A 13737-nucleotide genomic window follows, 5' to 3' on the forward strand; every position below is an offset into this window, starting at 1 on the left:
TGGGGCGAGACTTTAAATAGCAGATAGGAAAAGAAAGGGGAAAAAAAATTTAACCAAATTAATGCCCTTTTTTCCCAATTTATAAATAGCTGTCACGGCTATTTACCAAACCGCTTCGCTTGCTATTTTCGGGTGGATATAATCGCGTGAATATTTAATAATAGCAAAAATCCTTTAATTGGGCGCCGGGAAAACGGATTCACCGTCGAACGCGGTGGGCCCCGCAGCAATTAGGCGGTCCCACTGGGAGACGGCGAAGCGCCTGTTTCGCCGGGATTGGTTGACGGTGGTCAGGAGGTTTGAGTCGGCGCTGCGTTGTCGGCTCCCGATTGGATGATGCTGAATTTGGATAAAGTAATTGACACGGACGTTGAATTTGGATAAAGTGTTTGACACGGGGTGTGAATTATTTTTAAGCATTTTAACATTTTTAATTTATTTTGTTATTCAAAGTTTCTCTCGTCAAGATTGTTAAATTCTTATCCGCGAGTTGGCACTTGAATATGACTTAATATTAGAGAGGTATAGTTCGATTTTTTTTGTTGATAGATCATCGGTTATCAGGATAAATCGAAAAATGCTCGTAACGATCAGTACAATATCCTTTAGTTATGTATCTCATTTGAAGGAAAAATTTTTACAAATTCATTATACCTGAGATTCGGATTCTTACAAATTCAACCGCGGGTAATTAGATGACAACCTAGATACCTTACTACTGCATCATAGCCCCGAGACTTTTCGGATTATTTCATGTCCCTTATCTAGATCACTCGTTTGAGACTATGTGACAACTTCAATGCGAAGTTTGTTTCAAATTCTTGTTATTAAACTCCTACCCATATAGGATTAACATTATTAAGATAATGACGTTGCAATTATGTTGTTGATAAATATTGAGTTTTTTTTTTGGTTGTATAATTCATATAATAGTGATTGATAACTAGTTGCATAAAAAAAATCTAACTAAAGACATAATTTCCAAGAAGAAACCAGGTGTGACTGTAGAAAAATTGCAGGGGGGGAATCTGGAATTAGAATTGAATTTTATTTCTCACATTCTTCAATTATGGAGAAAATAATAGTTATGAACATGAGCCGGGTTCCTCAAGGTACATAAGTCAATTCTATCGAAGTACATAAACATCACTTATTCTGGAACAGGGCTAGCAAGGATTAACGTTAATGATAAGCCTTGTTTTCAGTTTCATTAAGAATTTAGCTTCCATGGCAATTTCTCCTTTTTTGATGCTTAATCTAGAGGAGAAGCAAAGGTCCGAGTTGTAGGTTGATCATAGCCAGCATCAACTTATTCTCGCTTAAGACCATGCCCCTTTGTCTTCAACCCACAACCTCAACATCAGTTTCGCTGTCGCTGTAGTCAGCCCAACATTTTTGCTTGTCGATAGACCTTGCTGATTCTGGTGCATTATCTGCTAGTTGAAGGTCATCAGAGATAGTAATCTGTTCAGGAGTCTCTTGTTCAGGAGTAATCTGTTCAGCGTTGATAGTAGCATCTGTACCTTCTGTAGATTGCTCAACTTTAGTGATATTGTCAGCTTCCTCACTTTGTGACTCAGAGGCAGAAACTGGAGTTGTTGATTCCATCAAACTTTCTGGTGATGAAGGTAAACATTGAGGGGAGAGTGAAATATTGTTTGCTGATGCTTGAGAGCCGCTTGGGGACACTGGGTAGTTGCTCTGAATCAATGGCTGGGTAGGAACGAATTCGGCGGCATTAGGATTCATTGTTGGACTCAATGAGTTACCATCCTGAGAAGCCAATTCACCATTCTGAAATGGCAGTTTGTTCCGATGACTGCGATAACCTGAATGGTTATAACCCCCAGTTATCCGTGGGCCATAGGGCACCCTTGATGTGGCAGACTGGTGGAGATGCTTATGAACAGGAATTACCACCATGGGAGGAATACTTACAGGAGGTGGTAAAATTCCTCCATGATCTTTGAAGCTTGGCAAGGGAACTGAGCTAAAAACTGGTATTGTGGATGGATTGAATGGCGCTGCAGCTGCAGAAAGTTTGCTGATGGGCTCTTTGGCTGTCTCATTGTTCTTCTCTTTTATTGGCTCACTTTCACATCCACTTGATACTAGTTCCTGCATCTCCTCACCTACATTGCTCACTTCTTCGGTGGAACCAGGGACATCAGGTTCGTGCATAGCAGCAGTTCCATCTGAAGCAGATGCTCTTAATTCTAATTCTTTCACTTCATGGCATATCACTGATATTTTACAAGATTCTTGCACTGCAGGAGCTTCCTTGCTATCTTTTTCTTCCACAACAGGACTTGTCTCCTGCAGAGATGTTTCTACCACAATAGAATTCATTTTCTCCTTGCTATCTCCTTCCACAACAGAGCCATCAGACTCTCCATGAGTAGATGCATGTTTGCATCCCTCAATATTTTTATGTTTGCTCATCTCCCCTTTAGAACCATAGTTTGTTTGTTCTCTTATAGCGTGTGACATTTCCATATCGTGGTTATCTGCGACCTTGATGATAGTTCCCGGAGCAGCCAATGCCACATCTTTATATGATAAGTTTTTCCTTGTCGAGGGACTAGTGTTTGCAATTGGCGAAGAAACTGAATTGGGAGCCATAGCAGTGGTGGCAGGATCTGCATCCATTGAAACAGGAATGTTGCTTGCTTTCTGATTGAAGCTTAAATTCTTGATGAACTTCTTTGAAGCAGGGCTAGTAGCAGCAGGCATACTATCATCATTTGCTGGTGTTCCAGGAGAAGAAATGTTGGGGGAAGTTCTAGCTCGATATCGTGGACTTTCTACATTGTTCAGCGAATTTGTATTGATTTTCGCCAAACTAGGTCTCCTTGATACAGATTTTTGGTTTGCGAGAGATCGTGCCTTTGAGAAAGCTTCTTGCCATCCTTCTTCAGTTGAATATTCCTCCATGGCATCCTCCTCTGGATTCGATCTTGACACATTAATGACGACGATATTGGGCTTCTCATCCTTAAACTCCATGGGTGGATGAATGTAGGAGTTGTTTTCCTTGTCATTGGTTGCCACCCATTCCTGCTTTGGCATATCAACCTGGTCGTCGTCAATCTCAACAGTGTCAAATTGGTTTTGTTCATTTCTGCTTTTTATCTGCAAAGATAAGAAAACATAGTCGACGCATGTCAAAAAGTACTTGTGTAGATAATAATGCCTTGTAAAGACCCAATCAGAACCTTTGCAAGGGCTTGCTTCTTTTGAAGTTCTCTGGATTTTTGTTCTGCTTCAGGGTTGATATAATCTAAAAGGTCAGACACACTGCATTGAAAGTGCAGCAGAAGTCAACGAACCGGATAAACTGTAGAGAAGCAAGACAGGGAAGTAAAGAAAAGACTATGCTAGATTTATTTTCAGAACAATGCTAGACTACATTTTGACAACCACTTCTGAAACTAACTCTACTAGCTTGGTCTTCAACAATGGCTTCATGAATTGTCAAATGGAAACTTCGTGACTTGTTTCATTTAAAATTTCTGAACCTCATCATGATGTTCCTGCTTAGTAATGGTTTTATTTACCTCAGATGACCTTTGCTAGCAATGGAAGCATCAGGCTTTGGAGTACCATTTCGTGCAGCTTCCTGTTGCTCGAGAGCCTTAGACTCGAAATACTCAAGCCATGCAGCAGCATCCTGCATTATAAGAGGAACACCATAGTTATGATCAAACAATGTAAATAAACAAAATAAATCTGTACTTATGGGACGGTTACCTGTGTCCGTAGATCTTCTGATCCAAGCTTTGCTTTAAGGATGCGGAGAGTTGTCTGCTCATGCTGGACACTTAAAGAATAAGCTTCCATCAAAGACAGAGCAATGGCAATAGCATGATAACTAGCTGCAGTCTGTGATATGAATATAAAGTCAGTACATATCCAAAAGTGATAAGCAATTTCATGGTTTACTCTGTAAGATAGAAGAGCGTAGGAAACAGAAATTATGATAAACGAGGATTAGTATTAACCTGTATATGATCACTTCCAAGTAGTCTCTGGTTGCATTTCAATGCCTCATGTAGGTATCTAAGAGCAACGTGCACATTACCTAACCCCTCTTCCATCATAGCCACATTTATGTAAGTTGCAGCAGTGTTAGGATGTGAAGGGCCACAAGTCAGGTGCAATAGGTACAATGCACGATTAACGTACCTATGATAAAAAAATCACAGAAATTATGCTATCACTATTAAGATTTCAAGTTACATGTCTATATGGATTATGATGAGCAAACTCATATCATGCGCCAAAATAAATCAATCGTTAAGCAACAAATTTTGAACTTTTGGCTTAGATGATCTATGCACTGTACAAAAATATATGAATAATGGTAAAAAAAAAGACTCAACTTACTTCAGTGCCAGTTCTGTATGCTGAAGACGATAGTAGAAAACGGCAAGATCACCATAGCTTTTCATTGTATCTGGATGATCAAGACCTAGTTCCCTTTCATTAATATCCAAAGCCTTTTGTTGATAGACGGTTGCCTAAGAAGAAAATGGAACTCATCTTATTGGCAATAATAACCTAACAGGGTAAAAGTTCTCCAAAACATAAACTACTTATACAATGAAAAAAAAAACAAATTAAAATATATAAAGTAGTTAGCCAGCCTAAAAAAGTGATTTCTTCTATGGAAAAGAACTCCGAGTCTGCATTTATTACTTTCAAAGCAAAGAGAGGGTATCCTACTTTTTATCTTCCAATTACTATGGCTTCAGCTTTTGATGCAACAAGCATTGCAAATTGGCCAAACAAGTTCTGTTCAACTCATTGGCTTTATCTTTTGGTAAACTAGCCTGCAAGTTGGTAAACTAGCTGCTAGACTCATTTGCCTGGATGGCTTACAGAAGATGTATTCTGCCAACTGACTGACTGACACCTGACAAATTCTCTAAAGTTCAATAATATCTCCGTTAGGCAGTTTTTCCTATATTGTGTGACATGCTGAGCATCGATTGCATCTATGCTCAAGCCTGGGAAGTGTTAGATTTAATTATTTTATCCAAAATAGGATTTTAGTCAGTAAATATTATTTTGAGAGATAAGATATGTGAATCTAGTTTCCACTTTTACATTGATTAATACTGCTCTATCCTTTGGTTTTCATGCTTAGAACCAATTCAATAGCATAGAGTATCATAATCAAATTTCTTGATGAACATTCTCCAAGGCATGTACCTGGTTGAAGTCACCAGTATGGTAGAGAACTACAGCCAAAAGACTGTATGCACCTGCCGTCGTTCTGTGGTATGGACCACATACTGCAACTAGTTTTGCTAACGCCTAGATTTTAAAAGGAAATAGAAGGGAAATGATTAGAAGATTTTTGAAGCTAACAACCATGACAAAAGCAATAATAAATAAAAACTTGTACCTTGGTCCCATAATTAACAGCATCCTCCAGTTTTCCTTTATCTAAAGAAGTTTTAGATGACTCCAGCAAAGTGCGTCCATCAGCTGATGCACAGGTAACGTGCTGCAATTTCAAGTCAGAACAATCGCTTACAGAAAATAAGACAAGATAATATCTAAAGCTACAAATCCTTACTTTGTATACAGGAACCATGCTCACAATGTCTGATTTCCTAAAAGGATGTGGAGTTTCAAAATCATAGTCTCTTGGTACTAGCTCAAGTCCTACCTGCAGCATAAAAAGCAAAAAGTGCTTAGAAATTAAATCACCAAGAACAATTTGGCAGGAAATCTCAGACAACAATATGACGACAGATACAGTCCAGGACCTTGTGGCAAAGACCACGTAGAATTGCATACTTCCTCAAGTCCTTGCGGTCCTTATCTTTCAAATTCCACCCAAATCGCTTTAATAGGAAAGTTTCCAGCCACTTATTTTTGAGACAGATGTCATTGCTCAAGTAAATATCTGCATTATCTGCAGGCACTGATCCAAGCAATACATTTAAACAAGATGCGACGGTCCCAGCCATGTTAGACATGTCACCAACAACTGCAATGACAGCTTGAAGTATATGCTTATAAGCTCGAACTATCATCTCATGCAAACAAAGGGACTGCACATGAGGGAGCTTGTCTGCAAGGTCAACCTGTTCAGAATGTGAATGGAAGGGCAGAAAACAAAAAACTTATTATCTTAGCTTTTATATTAAAGTTAAACTTAAGGCATGCATTAACAAAGATTTGCATTGGACTAAAAATATGTTCACTATTATTTAATAGTTTACCACACGTCCAAGTGAACACATCTGCAACCCCCTGGTATGCATAAAATCTGTCAACGTCCTACCATCAACAGGAGAAAGTTCGAGTGAAGCAAAATCTGCTACCTGAAAGAAAATTGTCATAATAATAACGGACTACCTTGCAAAGCACCAAAAGATATAAAGAACTAACGTGAAAGTTTAGGAATTATACCAACTTTGGCAGTGCAATATCCTCATAATACTTGAATGCCATCTCAATCAGCTCATCTGGTGACTGACATAAAATAATTCACAGGAGTCAAGATAATGCAGAAGATTGAATACATAATTATAAGCAACGTATTCTCGGAGCCAAGGTTTTGTTGAAACAAGGAACTTGATTCAAGTAATACGTCAGAGTAAAAGTCAATCCAGACAGATGGAATCATGACCAATTATACAACTAAAGTTGAGGATGATATAAGGGATTGAACAGTAAAATATTTGTTGTATGCATTTGAAAGAATCCTGCAGCTAACAAGAACAATTTCATGTAGCTCAGTTTTAGTGAAATACAACAATGAATAAGTCAGAGAACAGATAAACCTTGACATGAAGACCAGTATTAGATTCTTTGAGGCGTATGTAGTCTGCTTCAGGAAGCAATTTTTGTAGCATCATTTCCTTATCTTCCTTAAGTTTAAAACCATCCACGTGTTCCTTAATCAAGCCCATGCTAGGAGTAGAGTTTTCATTTGTAGAATCAGTTCCCCCATTATCCTGAACCTTCTTCTTTATCTGCTTTAATTGACCAAAATGTTTACCGAGCCCTTTTACGGTTGTTTCAACTATGCTGTCTTTACATTTATTGGAATCAGTATTCTCCGATTGATTCTGTAAATGCTGCACCCAGCAAGCCCCTAGTTCCCATCTAATTGGCATTTTCCGTTCTTTAGTTTCTTCATCTAACCTCAGCATACTATCTGCTAATACTTTTAGCACCAAGGACCTGAAAGAGTGTAAATCCTCCATGTCTGTACAATGGGATTTCTGGGCTCCACATGATGAGGACTTGTGCAAAAGCATTCTCAAGCTGAAAGGCATAAAGCACAGAATTCATTATCTTCCCCTAAAGAAAAATGAATCACAGTATAGATGCCTTAAAACAGACGGCCTATGCTCATACAAGGTCATCATGAAACAGTTAATAAGAGCTTATCCTCTTAAGTTGTACCTGTTGACATTTAAAGAGTTACTACCTCCCTCAGGCTGCTCTTCAATATGAATGTCTTGTTCAATCAAGGGACTTTCACCTGAACCAGCATTGACTGGAACTCTGACAACAGCAGTATAACCACAGTGTCTAACCACCACTACACCTAGGGTGGCAGTATCCTGCAAGAAAAAACATGCTACTTCAGGTCCTAAGTCCAAGGAAAACTAGATGCAATAAAATTAACCAAGTGGTGGATTTGGAAGTAGAATTACATGAACAGTTGCACTCTCATCTGCAGTGATTCCTTTTAGTAAATTTCGTTTACAAATATCCTTAGAAGACTTTCTTGGGGCTTGAATTCTGTCCAATTTAACATCCATTTTAGAGCTGGCATCAGCATTGTCCTTTGTAACTGTAATTCTTAGATCTCTGATTTGTTCTTCATGTAAAATTACAGCGGAGGGACCATATGGTGATTCATTTGAGCACTTGTTCTTGATGATTAGTTGTTGAATAGCCTCGACAGCTTTGATAACAGCGACATCAATGAATAAGCTGTGAAGAAGGAAAGCCTTCCTATCACGGACTTGCCTTTCCTCAGATGTTTTACAAGGCATTGCTGCAAGGATTGCAAATTCTTTGGCCCACGGCCTCTCAGCATTCTTGCCATCACGCCCCTGGCCGCCATTACCACCCCAAGTTTCATCTTCTGTAGGAAGAGGAGGAAAAATTGATGGAAAATCTGCAGCTATTGGAGGAACCACCCAAGTGTTTGCTCGAAATCCATATGGAAGATTTCCAAACTGAAAGAATGCAGAATGAACAGTATAAGCCTTAACCAACCAAAGGTTGCCGTTGTTTGCTTGATGCTCAGTTTTCAAGTGGCGATAAACTGTATCTAGAAAGATAAGCAGTTGCAAGAAAAAAAATGCAAATCCCTGCGATATATTTTGAACTTTGATACTCCTTCTAAGAAGTTCTCTACCGATAAAAGGAAAAAAGGCATCATAATAACTGAGTTTGTAAGGTGGAATGTAACTATTGTAGTATTGCTCAACTTAAGAATGAGCAACAACATGTATCTCACTTCCAAGCCTAGTAGTCTTAGATTTAGCAGTCGTCCCCGATTGAACACGCTTAATTTTGGATGCTACCATGGGCCAGCACAAAGGATACTGCCAAAACATTATAAATTTCGAGTACTATAAAAGAAATGACTTGCTCCTGTGTTTCTCCAATTATAAAGATTTAACTACACAGGCTATTGATGCCCGTCCTTTCAATCCAATAAACAAGAATGTTGTAACAGGAATATCCCAGCTAAGTTGGACATTATAAATGCAACATCATCACCACTGTTGAGCCGTGTTAGCCACAACAATTTAGGTTCGTCTAAAATAGATCTTATTCAATTATCAAACTCTTTCCAAAGATATATCATAGTAATTTTTTCTCCATTTCTTAAATCATATTTAATTATGTTAACTAAAGCTTTTCAGTCTTGATAATGAATCAAGTCTTGAAAATAAGTGGGAAAAAATTGACAAAGGGCTAAAAGTAGACCAACCTTATTGTGCTCAACGAAAGCTTTCATCAGTGACTTGTATGCCTATACGTACGATAACTCTTGGTAAGAAGGGAAACAGAAAACACTGAAGGGACCATAAGACCAAAAAGTTTATGCGAAACCTTACACTATCAAAAGCTCGGCTTATTTGCTGCAACAAGTAAACTAAAGAATGACTTATAAGAGACCTTCTTCCAGAGGGATAGAACCCATCTTTCGTAGAGATTATGGTCACAAGTTTCCCATTGCAAATCTTCACCTGTTCGTCGATTTGAAGACTAAGATGAAGTTGGCTGAAATAACTAAACAAATGTAGTATTTGTTGGACCAATCTGAACTACGAACACCAAAATAAAGGGGAAAGGATAACGCACATCAATCTGAAAGAAGTTATCTTCCTTTTTATCATCCACAAATGGTCGCGAAGTCCTCCTTATATCTGGAACAATTTAGGAGAATATAATTTCAAACTCCAGATCCAGTTTTATCACAAAAGAATATGTGCTTCTTAAGAGAGAATGGCACAAACATTGGAGCGGCGGAGTAAGGTGGGAGAACGAGAAGAACTCGTAGAATTGCCCGAGTTTGGGGGGAGGGTACAACGGATCGTCCTTGTGTACGTTAACCGTAGAGGATATGAAATCAACCTTCTTTCTCCCGGCAATGCCATCGGCTTCGTCTTTACATTCCTCCCCGTTTGTCTCGCCCGACCTCGCAGCGTCGCCGGGGCGCGTATCGCCCTTCCCTCCATCTCCACCTGCAGTAGGAGGACTTGCTGGTCCTCCATTCCTCTCCGGAGAAGCGCCGAACGCGGTCGTGCAGGCTATGACGTCGAGCAGTCGGCGGATGTGGGCGACGGCGAGCTCCTCCGTATACTCCTCTGCGAGAGAAGCTTTTATATTAATAGCAATCCCCTCCCTGTCTTCTCCCAGACAGGATCCACATTTTCACCCAATAATATATAGCCACAAACACAGCATGAGTTTCCCACCCAAAATGATAAGAATTTTGATTACATTTTTAAAAAAATAAATAAATAAATAAATATTATTTAAAATTAATATAATTTATTAATTAATTGTGTTTACCTTGGACGATAGTAATATGGCATGGCTTTAGTGAGACAACTTCCACCGTATCCTTTAACTTGTCTCCTCGTGTCTGTCATAAAGAAAATTAGTGAAAATTTATAGAGCAATTAAAGAAAATAAATCATTCTATTTTCTCAATAATAAAATAGTCAAATAAATATCAATAATGAAATTACCTCATGGGAAAGGGCGAAGTTGGTTAAGTGGCAAGTGTCCACGTGTACGGCCAATAATTTACGGACGTCAAGTATCTTATCCGTCGATATACCCTATAAAGGAAATCCCCTTAGATTCTTCCTGAAATTACAAATAACCTCTAAAAGATTTTTAATTATTATCCTGTCAGAATTAGAGGGTGAGATACTAAATAGGTAAATTAAAGGAATCAAAATCAAAATTTCTTTCATGCACGGTGGAATCCGCACTAATCTTGATGCAAAGTCAAGCAATTATCATTTCGCCCCCTTCCCCCTATAATTTATTGTTGCTGACTTTTCAAATTCATCCTCATTTCCCCTGAAAATGAGAATCGAACCTTGAGGGTGAGCAGCGAGTAATCCGGCGTCTCGACGATGACATCCACCGCCGCCGGCAACACTGCAACCAAAAGGCTCCGGCAAGTCAATGCGCAGACTCATCGCCGCCGACGGGAACCATCGAAATCAACGGCACCATAAGGAGGAAAAAGAGAAAAAGGAAGGAACAAGCAATTAAAGGAGCATTCACCTTTCTCTTCCTTCTTCTTCTTCTCGCCTTTGACTCTATGCGCCTTAACCTTCCCAGCCTTGGGAGCCATCTCTCCTCCTCTAAAGCTTTCAAATAGATTTCTGTCTTAAATTAAGCTCCAAGAGGGCAAAAGGAACTGAAAGTTACAAAATTTACATAAAGAGAAGGAGGAGGAGGAGGAGGAGGAGGAGGAGGAGGAGGCAGAGGTGGAATGAGAGGATAAGGTTGTTGCTGCAGCAGCAGAGAGGTTTAAGCAAGCAGAGCGTTTGAAGGAGAGCTGGAGGGGGGCTGTAAGATCTGGGAGCCCCTCAAAATCTATGGTCAATACTTCCTCATTTGCAAATCCATATCTTCAAGTTACACCCTTCTCCATTTTCCACTGCATTTTCTTTTTCTTTTTAATTTTTAATTTATTTTTGTTTTTGTACTGTTTGTTTATCTTTACATGGATTTGAGATAAGTAGTTGTTTGGAGTTTTGTGCTTGGTGCTGGAAACGCAAGGACCAGAATTGTGGTGGCGATTTCAGGAAAGAAAATATGGATGGATGGCTTTTGGTTGTGTGTTTGCCTGTGCTTCTTATAGTTAATCAGGGTTCAAATTCATGATTCATGTAACAAATACTCTCCTTATAATTCAGGTAGTATAAATTGATTTAATATATATATATATATATATATATTGTTATGCTACGGATGTTATTTTATGGATTGCTACGGACTAAGCTCCACGTCATTTTTTTTAATACCGCTTTTTATTTTTCATTTTTTTTAATGAAACTTTTTCTCTTTCCTTCGTTCTTGCAACCGAAGCTCACCGCGGCTCCACCCTCGTGCCTCCTCGCGCCCCGCCGCCGACCGGCAGCCCCGCAGCTGGCCTCGCGCCCTGTCGCCGACCGACCGCCCCCGCTGCTGGCCCGGCAGCCTCGCGTTCGGTCGTGACGCTCCGGAATCCGGCCGCGATCACGCCAGATTTCGGACACGATCGCGACCGGAATCCGGCGCGCGATCGCAGCCGGATTCCGGTCGCGATTGCGGCCTCGCCGGATTCCGACTGTGATCTCGTTGGAATCTGGCATGATCGCGTCCAGTCGCGATAGCGTCCGGAGTCCGGCAGCGATTCCCGACGGGTTCACCCCTTGAGCTATAGTGTGGGTGGGTCCAGACGGCCGGAGGCCGCCGGCGGTGGGCAGATGGTCGGTGGGCAGGGCGTTCGGCGAGAACGAAGAGAAAAAATAGAGAAGAAGTTGTATTTAAAAAATAAACAAAATATATAAAAAAAAATCAAATTCTGTGATTGCGAACGAATCCGCATGTCAAGGTCCGCATTTTAACAAAACTCTCTCTCTCTATATATATATATTTTAAAGCTAGGTATAAGATAATAATTCAAGTTACTATCATGTTGATTTTTCACATAAGCTCTTATTCACTGGAATTATTTTTTCATGCATTTGAAAAAAAAATATATAAATCCGTTACATTAACGATCCTTCTAATATCGAACTCACGGATATGGAAAGAGATACATATAGGTACATAGACATCAGGCGCATGATTGAGTAAATCATAAATCGTCAATTCTTGATAATCAATCCAGGACAGTCTCAAGGTTTTATGAGACCCTAAGTAAAAAATTTTTGAGACCTTTAACAATTTTTTTTTAAAAAATAAAATAAATTGAAAATTTTCCTCAACTTTTTTTCGGAATTGGGACCGATGGGTTTATTTTTTTTAAAAAAAATAAAATATTAATTTAAAAATAAATTTTTATATAAAATTTATTTTTTTAACTTTTTGAAATGTAAAATTATTATTAAATTTAGTTCGACTATTACTTGCACAAATATAATAAGTAAATAAAAAATATTAATTTTGATTTCAATCGATTAATTTAAACCGTATATAATAAACCAATACTTAAAAGTACTAATAAATCATATAAATACATTTAAAAAGTATTTAAAAATATATATAAATCATATCTTATAATTTTTTAAGTGCATAAATAATCATATTTATGATGATAGTAATTTTCTTGCACCGAAAAAAAGGAAAAAAAAGATACATCTAATTGTTAATAATGTATTTTTTCCAACTATGTTTAGATACATAATCTATTCCATCCATAATTTATCATTTATATAGAATAATAGATAATATTTCAAAGAAAGAATAAAAGAGTAAACAAAATACGGTAATTTACTAAAAGGCGTACTATAGTTAATGTATTTACCAAAAAGCGCATTACAGTTTTGTATTTACCAAAAGGCGGATTTTACCAAAATCAATCCCCAGATTACCCCTCTGGCTAACCTGGCAACCGCCTTTTTCAAACACATTTTTCCAAGCATCCAAGCCGAAAGTAGAATAGAAAAATAATTTGTGGTTCGGATACACGTCTTCTCACCGTCTCTCTCCCTTCGTCCCTCTGTGTGGTGTTATAAACTTGAAAGAAAAAAAAATATGAACCCTGCGCTTGCCATTACTGCTCGTGGTGGTTGGCGATTGCAATAGACCAGTTAGGTTTATGGCATAATTGCGTAAGAGTTGCTAGAGGAGACCAAGGACAAATTAAGTTAAGAAGGTCAGCCGAGAAGGACAAACTTCTTGCAAGAGGGAAATGAGTAGAAGCACACATTTAAAGATTTAGACATGTATGTATGGATTGTTTTACTGTAAAATAGGGTAGTGAAGGTAAATAAAAAGTACACCATTTGTCTGTGAAGGGTGGCAGCAAAAAGTGGTATTATGGTTATTTTTGGTTGTGTGGGGAATAATATTCAATAACACCTGAATTATGATGTAATAGAAGACTTAATCAATTTAATTCATGTTAGTTTTTGACATTGATAGTTAAGTTTGGCTAGGGTTTAGTCAGTGGTGGTCCTAGTTTACAAGAAGTATCTGTTTCAAAAGTAGCTTGATATCTATGAGATTATGCCC

The 13737-nt window shown here is 38.5% G+C and overlaps 1 protein-coding gene across 4 annotated transcripts; it reads right to left on the minus strand.

The window, feature by feature from the left end:
• Positions 1–1029: 1029 nt before the first annotated feature.
• LOC121989799 (protein TSS-like) lies at positions 1030–11118 on the minus strand. 4 transcript variants are annotated; one of them, XM_042544052.1, is made up of 23 exons: positions 10795–11117; positions 10604–10665; positions 10245–10337; positions 10066–10138; positions 9507–9857; positions 9352–9416; positions 9105–9236; positions 8978–9019; positions 7683–8213; positions 7429–7589; positions 6801–7287; positions 6427–6489; positions 6237–6338; positions 5778–6098; positions 5585–5677; positions 5411–5512; positions 5215–5319; positions 4387–4520; positions 4002–4185; positions 3751–3882; positions 3558–3670; positions 3216–3297; positions 1030–3132 (listed from the first exon to the last, which is right to left on the minus strand). In XM_042544052.1, exons 1-23 carry the CDS (start codon positions 10862–10864, stop codon positions 1342–1344), a joined length of 5289 nt encoding a protein of 1762 aa, XP_042399986.1. In that variant the 5' UTR covers positions 10865–11117; the 3' UTR covers positions 1030–1341. The 4 variants fall into 4 exon arrangements, with proteins under 4 accessions (XP_042399986.1, XP_042399985.1, XP_042399988.1 ...); XM_042544051.1 differs by having other exon boundaries at positions 5411–5677; positions 10795–11118; XM_042544054.1 differs by lacking the exons at positions 10066–10138; positions 10245–10337; positions 10604–10665; positions 10795–11117 and having other exon boundaries at positions 5411–5677; positions 9105–9270; positions 9507–9648.
• Positions 11119–13737: the final 2619 nt, after the last annotated feature.

This window comes from Zingiber officinale, chromosome 6B, assembly GCF_018446385.1.
Source record: "Zingiber officinale cultivar Zhangliang chromosome 6B, Zo_v1.1, whole genome shotgun sequence".
Taxonomy (NCBI): Eukaryota; Viridiplantae; Streptophyta; class Magnoliopsida; order Zingiberales; family Zingiberaceae; genus Zingiber; species Zingiber officinale.

Coding starts and splice junctions, on each gene's coding strand:
- LOC121989799 (XM_042544051.1), bottom strand. CDS start 10,864: ATGGCTCCCAAGGCTGGGAAGGTTAAGGCGCATAGAGTCAAAGGCGAG. Junction 10,139..10,244: donor ACTTCGCCCTTTCCCATGAG/GTAATTTCATTA, acceptor TCTTTATGACAG/ACACGAGGAGACAAGTTAAA. Junction 3,133..3,215: donor AGAAGCAAGCCCTTGCAAAG/GTTCTGATTGGG, acceptor TTATCTTTGCAG/ATAAAAAGCAGAAATGAACA.